This window comes from Lipophrys pholis (genome assembly GCF_963383615.2).
Source record: "Lipophrys pholis genome assembly, chromosome: 23".
NCBI lineage: Eukaryota > Metazoa > Chordata > Actinopteri > Blenniiformes > Blenniidae > Lipophrys > Lipophrys pholis.
Window position 1 is genome coordinate 6,126,464 of NC_137645.1, and position 18,437 is coordinate 6,144,900.

General features: G+C 42.7%; 1 protein-coding gene across 1 annotated transcript in view; it reads left to right on the top strand.

Moving 5' to 3' along the window:
* Positions 1 to 1,373: 1,373 nt before the first annotated feature.
* The window catches only part of mcf2la (mcf.2 cell line derived transforming sequence-like a), a gene marked incomplete at its 5' end in the record, with an annotated part of 29,602 nt that continues 12,538 nt past the window's right edge, over positions 1,374 to 18,437 (top strand). Inside the window, 4 exons of the mRNA XM_080492913.1 lie at positions 1,374 to 1,446; positions 11,626 to 11,709; positions 12,440 to 12,554; positions 14,692 to 14,782. Of these exons, the coding sequence (XP_080349039.1) occupies positions 1,374 to 1,446; positions 11,626 to 11,709; positions 12,440 to 12,554; positions 14,692 to 14,782 (363 nt within the window). The remainder of the gene's footprint in view (positions 1,447 to 11,625; positions 11,710 to 12,439; positions 12,555 to 14,691; positions 14,783 to 18,437) is intronic.

Sequence of the window (18,437 nt, forward strand, 5' to 3'; positions counted from 1 at the left end):
CGCATGCATTGTTAATGAAAATGATTGACGTGAGAATGTGAGTGGAAGCAGGGGTGATGTTGGATGAACAAAAGCGGCAAAGCAGCACTTTAGCAATGTTTGTTTTCCTCAGCGGGTGTAGATTTTTTTTTCTATGAATTAAACTCCCGAGGGGCTGTTCCCATTTTCACCAATCCTGCTTGTCGCTGCTTCTGTGTGCTGCGTGCTGAGTCCCCCTGCTGTCTTCGTTGGCGTTTTGTTTGTGTGTTGTGCAAGTGAAGCAGAAGAAGACGCGGTGGCCGTCGCCTCTGGCTCCGGAAGGAGTCCTGTTCTGGGATTGTTTACAGTTTACACATTTGAAATCATGCTCACTTTTTGGAGGCCAATGCTGGAGTCTTATTTCTGAAATACCCTTCTGCCGCATCCGTGCATTTGCTTACTTTAGGCGTCTGATCATGTACAGCTAAAGTCTTAAAAAAGATATTTTCTGCACTTTTAGCAACTTGAATGGGCCTTGCAGTGGTGTAGTGGTTTGCAGTGTGAAGTGATAATACTCTTGGTTTGTCTCCAGGCTTGGGAGAGTTTCTGTGTGAAGTTTGAACATTTTCTTTCCACATTCCAAAAACATGCATTTGAAGTTAATTCATAACTCCAGCTCACCTTGAACTGTGAATGTCAGCATCCCGTCTGCCCTCTGTGTTTGCTCTGTGAAGGACCGGTGACCTGTCCAGTGTGTACTCTGATCTGTGCTGGATGGGAAACAGAAAACAAAATGTAAACAGACCTTCAAAACCTGATTAGCATTGGCCGAGATCCTTTGGTTGGATTTCATTAGTCCAATTCCATACTGCCTGATATTCAAAACAAATGTATCTGTCAACTTGTAGCCATTGACCCACTCAGGAAATGGTTTATACATTATAATCACCAGTAATCTCATTAATCTCTATTAACCGTCTTAATCTCCGGAAGCCAAATGCAACGTCTCATTTTACATGTTTTGTGTCATTCATCAGCCTGGACTGCTGTCTCTCAGTGGAAATGGACTGAAACGTGAACTTGGGGGCGGGCCGTGTGAAAGCCCTCCCCTGGCCGCTGGCACACACACTCACACACGCACACACACACACACACACACACACACGCACACACATACATACATACATACACACACACACACAGACCCACAGGGAGGGGGGTGTGAGCGTTGTGTGGGGGCTGCGCAGTGTGCAGTGCTGTGCAGTGACAGCTCAGTAAGCGGCTGGAGTCCTGCGCTGTGGCAGAATGCACTGGCTCAACTTCCACCGGGATGTTCTCTGACAGAATGCTGTGCGTTTGTGGGTGAATGTGTTTTAACTGTGTGTGTGTGTGTGAGTGGGTGGACGGAGAAAACAATGGCTCTGAACCGAGTGTCTCAACTGTGCCACGATATCACCAGGCTGTGGCTGCAGCTGAAGATGATGACAGGTACAGTGTTTGTGCATCACGGGAGAGTAACGCTGCCTTTCTTTTCCTTGTGTTTAAATTTAGTTTAGTGCAACCAGCAGATAACGCTGTGAGAACTATGCAGGTGTTCTACATAAAGCTCCAGGTTTCAGATCTTCTTACAGGTTTTGCATAATTTGTTTTGTGCCCATCTGTTTCCGTGTGCTGTTCTTTTTTTTTTCTTGTATCGGAGGTAGACAAGATGTTAGAGGCTACAAAGACTTCTTTTTGTGTCGAGGTGTTCATCACATGAGCTGCAAAACGCTCTTAAAAAAGCCTCATGACTGATAAACAATGACATAAACTCCTCCAGTCTGCAGCTCATGAAGACTGCCCAGTGCTTTTAAGGCTGTAATTTGAGAGACACTGAAGGAAGAATGACTTTGTCACTTGTCGCTTACTTGTTCAGAAGTGAGAACAATTTGTAATACAAATTACAAGTCGTATTTAATTTGGCATTAGGTGATTAATTTTGTTTTGCTGCATTGCAATGAATAGAGGCAGATTCGTAATATCGAATGTGCTACTTTACTTGCATGCAGTGTGTTTAAGGTAACCAATGGCCAAATAAAGAAAGAAAATCTTGTTATTTCTCATCTCTACTCCTATAAAAGCTCTTTACTGAGACATACATGTATGTTTTTGTTAATATTTTTCACCATTTTCTCACATTTTAAAATGAAATATTAAAGTAATCGACATAATTTCTTTGCAGATTATAGTCTTTATTTATTTATTTTTTTTTAAATGATTACTTTCACTAGATAACTTATTCACTCTGGTCTCCAGATCTATACACAGTGGAGGTGGACAGTATGCACAGACAAGCTAACCAATGTCTCCTGTTAAAAGCACATTATATATGCTATAGGGACACTAAAAGCATTTCAATCGTGAATGAAAGTGACCCGACCTTCTTCTCCGCATCGATTTGCACAAAGATGTTTTCTTTAGCTGAAGGCGTAACGAGCCATCAGATGGTTACATAATAACGTCTAAAGTGGACGGGGCCTTTCGCCCAGAGGTGAGGTCCATGTTAACGTGGGGGTCATTTGGAACACAGTACAGTACACGGCAGGGCATGCCGACAGCATGCTAATCAAAACTCCTCTCATTAACGTCCAGTTTCCTCTTGTCAGTTGGGAGCAACGATGAGACAAAACCCTTTTGAGTGTTTGAATGTCAACATCTCCTCCCCCTTATTTCCACTCTGAGCTCTGTGTGTGTGTGTGCGTGTGTGTGCATGTGCGTGTGTGTTGGTTGCGTGATTCAATTATTCTGCTTTTTTGGGTCGCTCTGACCAGAGATTCTTCCACGCTTTGCTTTGGCCCCCTGTGGGTTTTCTCAGGTGCGTGTGCTTTGTTTTGTGTTCCTGTGCAGAGAGACTGAGCATGTTTGCTCTGCTGACAGATGGGCTGAAGTTCTCTTATGAGCCTGCACGGCTTACACACACACACACACACACACACACACACACACACACACACACACACACACACACACACACACACACACACACACACACACACACACACACACGTGCGCGCCCAGGTTATCAACTTTTCCTTTTGCTTCTTTTTACGAGGTCAGGATCAGACGTTGACGGCTCTTGGCCACTTTCCCGTCAGTCAGCTCCATGTTTGTGCAAGTCGTGTGCATCAGGAGCTCATCGCAACAGGAAGCATTAATCTGAGGTTAAGTTAGCCTGTTTGCATTGGATTTAGCAGCAGCAGGAGCCGCTGTACTTAGAAGTTATCCTCAGGAGGCCTACATGTGCACAATGTCAATTATCACAGCAAATATAACATGCTCAATACATTTGATACCAAAAGAAATGCATTAATATTGATCTCTGGGGGAAGTTAGACTAATGCAAAAGTCTTACAAATAGACTTTTAAAGGACTCATATTTCTATGTCTATAGAGCTCCTCCTGTGGTAAATGGCTCCGTAGATCAACCCTTGTGTCAGATTAATGATGCAGCTCAGGTTTTGCGCCAAGGTTTTCTCATCATTGCGTTATTATTCAAATGGCTAAGTGCACTTTCACGTTGAAGATATTAATATAGTAAATACTTTACAAGGGATTGATTAATGGGAGGAATATTGATGCAAAAGCACAGACGACATTTAGCATTTTGGATGATTTAAACCTGAGATATATATTTTGTGGAGTGCTGTTTTTAACACTGGTTATTATGTGCTTCTTCATTGTGCAGACAAAAGAGACCAAACACTAAAACTAAATAAAACTATACTTCATGCAGTTGCATGGACACATCAGATGTTACTCCAGATCATATTTCTATGCAAGCCAAGATCACACTGATGGGGATACTGTCGTTTTTAAAGCTGTATTATGTTTTTTTTCCTTCATCGTGAACCAATTGCACAAATCTACATTAACTCGAACACATACAATTCAGAAAGACTTAAGTGGCTCAATTTCAATGTCAATTTATAGGACATTCAAAAACAAAAATCTTAGTAACATCCTCTACGTGTTGTCAGTTTGTAAAAAAAAAAAAGTAGTGTCACTTTTTCCCTGCAGGTGGGAGCTGCTTAAAAAAGGCGAGTAAAAACGCAGTCCTGGTGGATCCTCTGCTTATTGGCCGCCTCTCTTTTATTCTCTCTTTATATGTCACTTCCTTTTTTTCCTCCTTGCGCCGTCTCTCTTAGTTTCCATGTTTTTTGTTCGCTGCACTGTAACCTGTAGTTAGTAACTATGCCCAGAGGCTGCAAAAAAAGAGACCCTATTTTATCTGCTGGCTGAGCTATTACTGTCCGCTTTTTTTCCTTCTTCTTCTCTTTTTAATGGTAGAGAGAGGAAGGGAGGAGGACGTGGACTTAAACCCACAAGATTGCAAGGACATGCTTGGTAGTTTAGCTGGTTGCTGCAGAGATAGCCCAGCAGCTGTCGGTGTGCTTGGGAGTTCCTTGCTTTGTAAATTCCCACGGTCGTTTCATCCTCTGGTTCCTTGCCAGCAGCGGGTGGATTTTTAAATTCCAAAGGAAAAAAGAACAAACTTTAGGTACAAATTTTTGCAAGGCAAACATTTTTTTACCTCTAAAACTGAGGATGATTAGTTAATCTGATGAGAAAGACAGACTTTTGACGCTCGCCAAAATTGTTAGTTTTTGCATCGTGACAGTTTTCTAACGAGCTGAATGGGAGCAAAGCATGAGAAGGATTGTGTGTTGTGACGGCAGTGCAGACTTAGTAACAGTACCGTGTTGTTTTGCGGAGATGATGATGATGCCACCATCTATTCAGTAGACGAGGGCTCGCTGCCAGCTACGGAGTCGAGCCTGAAGCCATTGTTCTGTCCTTCTAACCACTGCCGAGTCGAGGCGGAGAACGTCGCTTCGGGCTCCTTGTTCGAGAGCGCCAATATCTGGTGAAACGTTCAAAATCAGCTGACTCAGCAATAAAGATAATCCGTAAACTGTCGGGTAAAGTCACAGACTGAGAAACAAAAAGGGGATTGTTGAGACCTAAAGTTTCTTTAGTGGTGGCTATAACTTAAACTAACCATTGCTAATGCATACACTTGAATAAACTTTTCTTTGAGAGGAAAGAATATAACCTCATTAGTTCAGCACAATTAAAGCGAAGGACATTCACTTTATGAAAGAATGACTCACAAATCATTTGAGAGCAACAACAGCTTGAAAGTACATTAGGCCAATAAAATCCTGTAGAAAATGACGCAATAATTGAAACAAAGAGCTCACCTTGATTTTTAAAGCTCCATGATGCAGTTTTTAAGCGGAAGTGTGTTGTAGTGTAGAAGTCTGCATTTTCCCCTTGTGCTCCCTGGCAAAGTCCAAAAAACATACATGTTAGGTTAATGCGGGGCTCTGATGGGGTGTTCGTCCTGCGATGGAAGGGCGAATTGTCCGGTGTAACTTTGAGAAAGTGGGTGTAGAAGATTGATTGGATTATGAGAAATCAGAAAGTCAGTCAGCGCGGCAACCTGGGAGCAGTCAGTGGTGCATTTTTGTTCACAACACAATTGTTTTAATGCTTGTTTGGCAGTTGATGTTTCTTAATCCAGATAAATTCAAGCTCTACGTGTGGGGATGGGCAATGCCTGCACATATTTCTGGCTGACGGTGACCCTGTGACCCACTTAATATTTCTGTGTGTGTGTGTGTGTGTGTGTGTGTGTGTGTGTGTGTGTGTGTGTGTGTGTGTGTGTGTGTGTGTGTGTGTGTGTGTGTGTGTGTGTGTGTGTGTGTGTGTGTGTGTGTGTGTGTGTGTGTGTGTGTGTGTGTGTGTGTGTGTGTGTGTGTGTGTGTGTGTGTGTGTGTGTGTGTGTGTGTGTTATATGCTCCACAGCAGTGACAGATGGGACCTTTGGTAAACCCTGACTATAATTCCAGATAACAGAGCTTGGATTCCCACACACACACACAGACGGCTGCTGGGTGGCTGGCTGATCTTCGCTTCTCCGCTTGCAAACGCACACGTGCGCGATCACAACTGGCCATCTCTCTGCTGACATTTAATACCTTCAACCCTCCACCACACCCTCGTGAGCCCACACACACTCATTGATTCGCCAAACCGAGTGCCTTTAAGTCTACGTTCCAAGTCGGTCCCTTGCATTTGGTGCATACCAGCGCGACAGATGAGAGACTGAGTGTCTCGCTGCGTCCACACCGGATAGATCCATCCAGCTTTTGTCAAAAGTTTACTTCGTATGGTACTGTAGTTCTAGGCAAGGGGAAAAAAAACTTACTTAGCAAATTAAATGTGTTAATATTGTATTTTTGATGAAAATGAAAAATGCACCAAAGGATTTTTTTAAAGCTCGCTTCGAGGAATAGCTGTAGAATAAAAAGGATTATTATCTTATAGGTCATGTTGACACTTGTGTACTCGCCACAATGTGTAGAATCACTTCATGTGTTCCTTTGTTTCGTGCACCTCTTGTCACTAGTCATGTTATGTTTGTTTTTGTTTGTATAATCCTCAGCCAGGGTCCAGGCTGTGCATGTGTGTATAAGTGCACACCAGACAGCTCTGCAGCTTCCAGCGGCTCTGAACTTTGACCGGTCCCCAGGACGGGCGGCCATTAACAAGCAGGGAACAGCTGGCTGCCGTCTTTGAACTGACAATGTGTGTTTAGTGTTAAAAACCTGTAGGAACATGACTTGGGAACAAAGGAAGCACGAGGGTGAGTGCGCATCTGTCAGGGCAGGGCATTCATGGTCTACGGTAGGAACAGGGAGTCTTTATCATTTTATTGAGCCGTTGCCTCTCCTTCACCTCGCACTGCTGACATTACCTCAGTTTGTTTCAGGAATAGGAGTCTTTCCTGCTAATAGCATTGTAGACCAGCGTTAGCGGTAATCAAATATACACAGAACACAAATACATGCCACACAGAGGTGAGAGGGGCTCAAAAGGTCAGCGCTGATGATTGTCAAATGCTTAACCGGGTCTGGTTCTGTTATTCACTTAGTTTATCCCTAATTTCTAGCGTTTTGCACTAACAGAAGCAGGCTGACAGGTAATAATGCATGCAGCTTTTTGGAGCCTAATTTTGTATGAAACAGCCAGTTTACAACCACAAAAAACAAAAATATGTGGTATGTGTCTATCGGTCACTGCATGATGTGTACAGTACAGAGTGTGTATTTTACAGTTTTCAGTCCAGACGTTGCTCTTGACCCCCTACCACACACAGTATCGGCTTGCACCAGGCCAACACATTAAATATGTAGGCATGTGTAAAGAAACCCTGCCCTGCATTTCATCTTATTGAGACAAGAGCACCTCCACTTTCCTTTTTTTTTTTTCCGAATCCCTCCTTCCCCTCCTCCTCTTGCTCCTCCTCCTCTAGTTTATTTTCTCACACACAAACAGGAATTCAGTTCAGGACACTTGAGGGTGTGAAATTGTGTAATTTATTTTTCCTGCAGTGTTTAATTCACGCCTCTGTGTATTTACATGCTGCAATTATACATGTAGGTTCTTATGTACAACTTTTGAAAGTGATGCTGAGAAATCACCAAGTGGAACTTAAAGAAAAGTGTACTTGATCTGAAGAAGTTCAATATTTATTGTGTGTGTGAAGATTGTTAGGTTATGTATTATTTTGCCCTTCAGCTAAGCCCTTGAAAAAAAGGATGAATGAAGTGGGGAAGGGGTGTCAGGGCCTGGGGGAAGGGTGCAGGGAGGCGGGGGGACATTCTTTCTAGGCCCCCCGTAATCACTATTTGTGTTTGGCTGCATTGCCCCACTTCCTGTGTGTGTGTGTGTGTGTGTGTGTGTGTGTGTGTGTGTGTGTGTGTGTGTGTGTGTGTGTGTGTGTGTGTGTGTGTGTGTGTGTGTGTGTGTGTGTGTGTGTGTGTGTGTGTGTGTGTGTGTGTGTGTGTGTGTGTGTGTGTGTGTGTGTGTGTGTGTGTGTGTGTGTGTGTGTGTGTGTGTGTGTGTGTGTGTGTGTGTGTGTGTGTGTGTGTGTGGGGTATTCTGTGGGTAAAAGGGTTCACTTGCAGCCTGGCCGCTATAGTTTAATTTCATTCATCCCAACGAGGACAAAGCGGGGAGTTTTAGAGTTTCAGCAGCAGTGAAAAGCTGCCGACGCCTGAATGTCTGATATATCTGCACCATTCACTCCTAAAGTCTGCGCTTTGCTTTAGCCTCAGCGTTTTCTTCAATTTCTTTTAATTTTCTATTTTACATGCCATACCGCCTTATTGATATTTGTATTTATTGAATTAGGTTATCTTTGCAGAGTAAGTATAATGGAGTCTATATAAATCTATGGTATGTTGCTACCAAACATGTACAACAGGTGCAACACGTTTTACAGGATTGCTTTTTTTTTGTTGTTGTTGCAGTTTTTACTCAAATTTAATCTGTTAAAAGTCATGGAAATGGGTCGAGGATTATTCCTTGGCTTTTGACCCGGCTTGAGACTCTGCTCCTGTTTTATTTGTTGCCATTTGATCATCTTTTATTGTTTTACAATGTAGGTTATCTTTTACTGATCGCACCCCATCTTTTTACTTCTTACGTCTGGTTCAATTGTGGTTGTTTTAAAGGGATTTCAAAATAAAGTTGAGCTAAGTAAAGGATAAGTAATGTAAAAAATAAATAAAAAAAAATCTTAAAAGGGATGAACAAATTGCTGCTTTCCTGCCGTCATGGAAGTAAATTTGGTATTCAAAGTTGATGCAAACAACTTCTCCAGGCGCTCCCACTTTATTGACTGAAAACATGCATCTGAAATCTTGAGTCATGAAATGGAACATTACACTGAAATGCCAAGTGATAAAGCAAATTATAACTGTTTTTGTTTGAAAGTACTGATGTTTCAAGAATTGCAGTAGAATTGTTTCATGGTTTATATTATATTCACCCCACTGCGTTTAATTTCAGAATACATTAAGACAATTTACAAACGGACCTCTGCGAAACAAGAGTATAGATGTCTATAAATGTCTTTGTTATTTTAAATTAAAACTTGTCTGTATCAGTGTAATATTGTAAGCATGATCCACCATGTTGACCATTTATCTGAATATTGCATGACGAGATCTAACCAAACAACTGAATAAGATTAAGAAAACTCCACCTGTTTGGAAAGTATAAACCGACCGTGAAAGGACTACAATATTGAAAGCTAATTATTTCCATAATTGCTCAGTGGCTGTTAATTTGATACGATACTGTGATGGTTATCGTCTCCCTCGCAGACGTGCACATAGATTATGGAAGTCAGGAAGTAGCCGCACATGTCTGGCGGTGATTCAGACTTTGGGTTTTAGCCAGAGCTTACTGCCTGACACTCTGACCTGACAGCTGGCCAACAGAGCCGACAACATACTGAAACACACACGGTGGCATGTGACCGCACACTTGCTTCACACATGGATATCATAGAAACAGTGATCATATATTCTTGGTTCCTTTTAGGCTTTGTCTTACTATGCAAGTCCTTAAACACGACGCAGGGCTTTAATTTTCCTCTCCAGTTTCAGCTGTAATTGTAGCAGGGTTGTTGTTTTGGGGTAAATTACAGGCTGGTCGTCTTGCTGGAAGCTCTGTGGCGTGTTCGAGGCTATTAAATTGACCTGCATCTGTGCCGTCTCCCCAAACAGCTGAAAATACCGCACACGCCCGCTTTCCTTTGTTCTTTCGAAATGTCATTTTCTTTCTTTGTCATCGACTCATTCCCCAATATGATTCCCACATGTATGCTTATGATTGGCTGAGGGCTTTCCTCTCCATGTGAATGTTTCTTGACTCACTGCTCTGTCATTTTAATGTAATCCCCCTTAAAATCTGGAGCCTTGCCCGTGACTTACTGCCGTTACATGTGCAAGATAATGGATTATTTCCTGACCACAGCCACATGTAATTTGTGTTTTACTTGTTTACTCGCCTTAAATTAAAAAGGAAAACAGAGGTCGGGAAAACATCCTGTAAACACACAGGCTGTAACCTGCTGAGAGGAGGCTGCGCAGGAGACCTGCCGTATGGAGTATGAGTCACAGTCTAGCCAATTGCATGCTGACCCGCCGCATATAGCATTACTGGAGATCTTAAGCTCTTAATCTGTCAGGTTTCTTCATCTATGGACCCACTGCAGCATCTGCAGGACAACAAATGATGAGGTTCTATGGTCACATGCATCGTCATTGTCGCTTAAGTTTTATCCACTAATGTTCACTTATTCAGTTTAATGGGTTTGACACCAGCCCGCCGTTGAAAGAAGTCTTGTGTCTCACGTCTTCATTTACACAAACATTTCAATGTTTATTTCTTTTAGTAGGCACAATTAAGATACAAAATTATTTTACTTTTTTGTATATATTTTTAATATAAACTCCATTTTATGACGTTTGAGCAATAAGATTGTAAAATGGACAAAAAAACAAATTTTTCCTGTTGTGTAGGATGAAATAGTCACCATATATCTTTAAAAAGTTAAACGATCCTTAAATCCTATTTTATGAACTACTAACTTGCCTTACGTTTTGTGTCTTTATTCCTAAATTTGTTCATATTTTCCCGTCAGTTGGGAGCAATAGGTGCTTTATTACACAACTGAAGCATCATGCACTATTTAATAATGTATTCTCTGGTTGTTATTAACTAATTGTTGTAAGTTAGGGGGAAAAGTGAATAGTAATATGACTTACTATGAAGTTAAGATTTCACTCATTGGGATTAATAGTGTGACATAATGTCCATGAGGAAATCAGAGACACTTTTGCTCCAGAGGCTTTTCCAAGACTGTTTAATCGGCAATATTTGCAAATCATATTTTAAGTGGGTGAGTCTGCAGCCTGTTAACTTTGTGTTTGGTGGCCACTGTTTAAAAGAGTGATCAGAATACAGTGAGTGGAGGGTACTTAAAAAGAATGAAAGAGGCAACAGGGCATTAGGCTCGTGAGGCTTTAGGTAAATAAATCAGATGGGGCACGAGGGTGGATTTCTCCTCTCTGAAATGTGAACAGTTTGCTTTAGATGGGAGAGAATGACTCTCCATGCCAGTCCCACCATACAGCTTGGAAGCCTCCCCACACTTCACACCAGTCACGGTGCCAGCCTTTATCTATAGACACACACACACACACACATACACACACACACACTTCGAAGTGATGATCCCCTGTCATACATGCAACGATAGCAGAGACGGTAGAAATTCTCAGTTTTCATTCACAGATGCACGCACGATCATACACATTTAACAATCTAATCCTCACATTTGGCACACACGGGTCACACATGGCGGCCGGCTGGGAGGGGAGGGGAGGACGTTTTCACTATCTCCATCTTTCTCGGTCTTTACATGTCTCGGAGGGCTAAATGAGATTACTGTAATCCAGCTTGACCAGAGAGAACAGAAAATCCAAATGCTGTTTACTTCATCCCCTGTTAGTGTCTCGCTTTCACCACTACGCTCCGTTTCCCCTCGATAAATGTTGGAATACCAACCGGAATACCATTACATGTCTATAAAACAAATCTAATGTTCACTACATGTTCACAGTGTCTCCCATGCTCACAAAACATTATTGTCAATGAACTAAATTCCATGTTTGGATCAGCTTTTTGTCATAAAGACCAGGCGTCATCTCACTTGATGTTATGATCATTTTGAGTCATCAATACATTTCTTTTTCTCTCTCTCTATAGATGACATCATGCAGACGGATGACTGCCCCCTGTTTGCAGCAGAAATTGGCTCTGAACTCCAGAAACAGTTTGCTATCCTACCAGGTTGGTGTGATTTCTCTCTGTTGTGGCCTGTAACCTACATTTCTGATACGGATTCCAGAAATTTTATTCACTTCACTGGCTTAAAAATGGCCTTAATGGAAAGAGTTTTTCTTATGTTCATCAATATAAAGAAATTTCAAGTGCTCGAGAAGTACAAGAAAACCTGATAAACTGGCTGATAAATTACAAGAAAAAAAAAAGCTAAATGTTTTGCTCAAGAAAGCTGACGAGTTACCTACTTTGAATACATTCTGAAGACGGACAATCTCTAACTCACAAAGCCACACATCCACAGAGAAACGCACACTTGCGGCTGTGTGTAGGGTTACCATGGCTATAATGGCTGCCAAGTGACGCCACGTGAATAAATCATCATCATGAACGTGGGTGTTTGCAACCTGACCACCGAATGGAGAAGGTAGAGTTTGTTGACATACATGTGTGCGTGTGTTTTAGCCACAGAGTTCCAACTGTATTTTATAGAGAAGATAACCACAGGGATACAAAGGTGAGGCACAAGTGGACCGTCGCTGCATCGACTACATAATCTTGCCACAGTAATCCTGGCAATGCTTATTTTCAATTTTAACGGGATTAAATTCAGAGAACGGTCATAAGTCAGTCAATTCCAGCCTCCTATCATCATGTCACTGGGAAATCTCCAGCAGCAGACCGCCTGCATGTCACGCTGACCTCTCTGTCATCTCTTTCCTGACCTCTGTCTCTCCAGGGGGCCGCGGGATGAACGGCAGCCCCATAATTGTCTTCCCTGAATTCCCGGCTTTCAGCGAGCTGGAGGAGGAGGAGGTCCAAAATGTCCTGAGCTACCTCACAAGTGTCCCCAGGTCAGAAACGCGCTTGCACACACATGCGTACATGTTTGCAGTGTACTTTAAATTGAGTAAAGCTGACATGGGATGTAATACCACAACCAGCCAACAGGTGTCAGCACAACACCAAGGGCTCTGCAAAAGAAAAGTGCCACAAAAGACATAAAGATAGAGGATTTTCAAGAGAATAAATTATTGCATTGTTACAGAAGGATGAAAAAAAAAGGAAATGTAGTACATATTTCCCTAAAAAAAAAAAAGATGACAATAGTGATGAGTTAAATCGCTTTTGGTGTAAGTTCTGTTTTACTAATTGAAAACAATTACTATGTTTCCATCAATCTGTTCTGAGCACTCCTCTGTTTCTTCCTCCACCCACCCCCAACACACACACACCTCCCCACCCTTTCTTTAACCTTACCCATAACGCTGAGCTCTGCACTCTCATCACACACAAACATACTGTTCACACATATAATTAAGGGGAGAAGAAAAAAATAGGTGTATGCATCTGCTTATCTCTATATACATATGTGTGTGTGTCATGGCGGCCTTTCGGTGTATCGTTTTTTTTGTTTTTGCGGCTCATCACCTTCAGCGTAACGCCCACCCCCTCCATCCGAGTTTCCTCCCTTTTCTCCCCATCAGCTTCTGTGCAGCTACTTGCCAGTAGGCTGTACTCTAAGCTCTGATTGGCTGCAGGGGAGCAGCAAGGCTGCGGGGCTCCATTTTAATTGGCTGAAGGTGGGAAGCGGGTGGTGGAGGAGCTGAGGGAGAAAGAGGAGGAGGAGGAGGAGGACGGAGATGCTCTGTAAGGATGAGAACGGTCACTTCGCTCCATCTGCGGGCTGCAAACTGATGACTGGATGCAGATCTTAAACGCTGACATCGCCTACATTAGGAACAATTGAAGAAGACTGCATGTTTGACGAAGACATTGGATTATTGAAGATTTCTGCCATTTCTGTCCCTTGGAGTAGCAACATTTTCCCCCTCTTGTGTTGAGAATATTTTTTCCTGCAGAGATGGATTGAAGACGTACTGGTGCAGCATTTACTGGGTAGTGTAGTGTCTTCCTCTTCTGTGTGTGTGTGTGTGTGTGAGAGAGAGAGAGAGAGAGAGAGAGAGAGAGAGAGAGAGAGATGAATATTGGCTGCTAATGACACCGAGATGGACCAGCTCAGCAGTATTTGTATGTTGGCCTCACAGCCTATGTGTGTTTAAGCGTCAGCATTCATCCTCGATGCTGCTGCATTTAAGTGTCACTGTGCATGTGTGTCTGTTCAGCAGGACATTTGCTTTAAAAAATCCTGCATGCTTCACACGCACACACACACGCACACACACACGTACACACGCACACAACGGCCTAATGATGGAGTGCTACATATGGCACTGCCTGTGGAATGAATGGAGATATTTTCACATGCACACACACACACACACACACACACACACACACAGACGCGGTCTTTCGCTGCAGAGCCAAGGGTTGCCATGGTAATCACAAAGGTCCCTCATAATCATCACGGATACTAAATGACTGCTGAGACACAGGCTGTTAGTAGCGAGGTTTTAACCCAATGTGGCTTTTGGATCAATTTAATTAGCCTGTCCCTTCATCTTAAAAAACTAAACTTATATCCTTTAAAGTAGCTTTTAAATTGTGGCTTTCTCAATCTGTCTGTCTGTGAGATCTTATGTCTTTATTTTTAGGTTTAAAAAAATTATTTTACACAAGTGTGAATCTGTCACTTAGTCTTGATTGAGCTGAGAATAATCTAGATTTAACACAAATACCAATTCTTTTCAAAGGTTTAAGAAAATTCTTATCTCAAAAGTGACTGGAAGGTGGAAAAGTCAAGCTTAGTTTCTTTTCCAATAGTGGAAAGGGTGAAAAGGTCCTACTTTAATACTGAAACGTACAAATACAAACCAGTATCTATACTTCTGCGTCAGTAATGAAGGCCAGAGATTTGACACATTAAGCCAACACATTATGCATAAAAGTCCATTTTCTTGCCACACACAGCAGTTTGACTAGTTGTCTAGACGTTACGAAGCGGACTGCAATCTGAACACCCTGTCTCATGCTCACACACGCAGAAAACTACTTTCTGTGGCGATAACGGTATGCATCTGTCTCCCGCAGTGTTGCAGCATCAGGAGAGGGTTTCATCTTGGTCATCGACAGACGGCTGGACCGATGGGCTGCCGTCAGGGCCACCCTGCTCCGCATCGCAGTAAGTAATGGAAAGTGTTGGTGAAATACGACTGACGGCTTCCAATAGTTGTTTTGGGGGAGTGTGTGTCACTGGGCTTGTGTTAATGCTTGTTTTAACATGGATTTGAGGGTGTAGCTGCTGGTGTCAGCTGTCTGTGTCTATAATTTTGGTTTGCCACCATTTAGGATAATGATTGTTTGGGTGTTTTTGTGCATGAGACTGCACTATGTTACGTGCCCACTGAAAGGTATTAGCTGATTTAAGGAGAGGACGCATACTAGGAATTAGGCAAGTGTCTTTTTGTCTTTCTGGATGTTGAAATGAGGTGGGAGGAGAGTTAAAAATAGCGAATTATGCTGGTGTGGGTGGTGGAGCCTTACGACGTGTGAACATAGTGCTTGTATCCATGTGTGTAATTCGCCCATTGGAGCAGAAATAGAAAGTTCCCATCATGTGAGCTGTTATTTCTCTTTCTGTGAAGGTTTTTAATCGTCAGCCTGGTGTTTGCATTCCATTAGCCTACTGGCCTACTTATTGACACAAAACTGCATGTTGTCAAGGAGCTTAAATTAAGCGGGAGCATAAACGTGACACATAAGGCTGTAAAGGGAAAATAAACAATAGAAAATCGATACCTCATCAATAATGGACAGGGATTGATGGCGTCTAGTTTTCAGTCAAACTTGAACTTTCCTCTCTCACACTGTGCCTTGTCTCACTCGTGATTTTCCATCACTTTATTCATGACATGTCACTTATCTCTTGATTTCTGGATCCACCCCTTTATATTTCATTTGGGATCCTTATTACCAAGCTCAGCATGTCCACAACGTCCACATCTGCTGTCACAATCCTGTATAACACCATTCAACGTGCCCCTTGTATGCAAATCTATGCAAAAAATATGCTAATGAGACACTGATTATCATCAAGCCTAATGGTTTTTTCGTGGGTTTTCTATGAAACTATCCCCACTGTGCCAATGCGTCATTATGAAGCTCCTTGCTCAAGTGGCTGAATTCCACTGAGTCAGTTTAACCTGTACACAGAAAACATCTGCACACTTCAGATGCTCCCTCGCCAGTAATGATGGACTATTATTCCAGTCCACCGGTGCAGTGTTGATGGACTGTGTGTTTCACTGATAGCAGGAAAACAAGATGCTGTTTCTGTAACGTCACATGAAGGTGGAACTTAATGGAAGCTCAGCTGAAAAGTACCAACATTCTGTGAGAAGCAGGCCGACTGTTAGATTAGTAAAATAGTTATTTATATGTTGTTCCAGTCAGTCTTCACTTCCTAAAGTGTGGAACAACCATTCATGCCGTTATGAATAAGCTGGAGACCACTGCTGAGATTAGTTCTGAATAAAATTTTAAAAACAGTTTTCTTTACCTTTCCGTCTCACCGATTTCAAACCAAACAAAGATGTCAGTTTCATGGCCATGAATCTTTTCAAAACCACTTTTCTCATATAAAATAAAATACTTAAAATAAATCAATAGCGCCACTCCTTCAAGGATAAATCGACGAATTTTAGCTGTTTTCTTTTCTGTCTTTGTTCTCAGTCAGTCTCCCGTATGAAACTGTATGAAATCCCATTATTCCCAGCACAGGATGAGTTTTATCATCTGGTAGCTGAAGCTTCTCAACAGGATCTCCTCACTTCTTCACCTCTCTCTCATTACCTCCATTCTTGCCTTGTTTTCCATTCATCACCAGACACCTCTGTTCTGCTTTTGTGTTTTATTGTCTGAATGCACCTCAGGAGTCACACTCAAAGCACTTTGAAGGGAGAATTACGGACTGGGACAAAGTGTGCGTGTGTCAAATGGCTACAAACTACAGTGAATCACATCCAAACCAGCTGAGCCTGAAGCCAAAAATCCTGAGTTTCCGCACAAAGACGCGCTACGTGCTTCATCCTCACAGCCTCTTCATGTTTAATGTACGGAGAGCAGAATATAAAGGATGTTAATTGAGTTGAGCCCACAATGGAAGCTAACCTGCAGGCATGGCAGCCAGGTGGCGAGAGGAGTGTCTGCCGTCTCCCCTCCTCAGGGCCCTCACTTCAGCCCCCTATGGTGGATGTCCTTGTTGTGCTTTGTCCAACGGCCCAATGGCGCTCCATCTTACTGGAGAGTGAAGGTCGTCCGTCTTCCCGTGAGATGCTGTTTTTCCCCCCTATCAAGGCCAGTCAAGGTCACGTGCTGCTATTTGCTACGTCCCCTGGCAGAAAAAGGAAAAAAAAAAGAAATAAATAGATAAAGAAGAGTGGGCAGTATTGTCATGTAAAGCTGGAGATTAGTGTAAGCACAGATGCTCTCACAGTGCGGTCGCGGTTGTCTCGTAGGACACAAATGGTGCAGACTGTTACTACGAAAGTCACGCACAGTGTCATATATAAGCTTTAAATCTAATTTAATTTTCTCCTCTGTTTTTGCTGCAAACAATCGAAAATTCATGTTTCTTTTAGTTGCATTTTCGCCCAAATACCATAATTTATCAGATAAAAGAACTAGGTAGAAATACATGCATTCCACTTAAAACATTGACGGGACACCTTCATCTGTGCTTCAGCTCATTCGTGTCGTTTGGGGGTAATAAATATGCAGTCACTCAAGCGCACGGGAACATTGCTGCGGGGCGAAGATGCAGAAGAGTCTTTCAACTGGTGCAGACAACAGGCTTGAATTTGTTGCTCTGGATTATTTTTAACATTAGCTAAAAGGCAGTTGAGGCCCGGCGCACTCCGTCACGATTTGGACTGAATCTCTTTGTCACAACTGGGGCACTTTCCATATCCAAAAGGAAAGCTGCATGTACAGAGGGGGATGTTGGTGAAAGGGGGGGGGGGGGGGGGGGGGGGGGTGGGGTTAATATGGTGGCTATCCAACTCCCACGAGAGCAATGTGGATGTCATTAGAGGACAGGAGAGGAACGGTTTCCCTTCTCCACCCATCCTTCCTCCCTGTTTCATCACTGGGAGAATATAAATCACCATGGTCAACAGTAAATTATATTCTAATCCTCATCATTTATTAACGTGAGCTTTTTATCTGAGAGGAGTGTGCACATTTGTGTGAGTGCATGCATCACTTTAATGCAAGTGTGTGTATCTGGGGATGTGTTTGCATTAACATATCTCTGTTCATCTGTCGGGGAGAAGCAGGGCATTGTTATTTTAATGCAGGGCTACAAATTAAACCAGGACCTCTCATGGTTTGATTGAATTTAATGACTTTCAATTACAGATGTATGGCTTACCGTGCTGCTGGACGTGGCGTGTGATACAGAATTACATCAACTCTCCTGCTCTACTGCATTTTTAATCTTCCCTAAAATGTAATCTGCAAAAGCAAGCAGAGCATTTCAGCTATATGGAGCCATGCAGTGTTGTTTCGAGATGTGCCAATAGTTGGGATGCATGTTGGAAGAACTCGCGCAGAATGAGGGTTGAATTTTCCAACCTGGCTCTCTTTCATCAACATCACAGCGGGTGGAATCGGTGTGCGAGCCAAAAATAAATGAGAGGAAGAGCAGAGCGGAGCCGCAGCTCCGCTTTCAGAGAAGAGAGACAGCAGCTCTTCTCTGTCACTTCGTATTCACTCCATTAACGTGTCTCACACACTGACTCTCTGCCCGCATCGTCACTCTGTCTCCGTCTGAACTT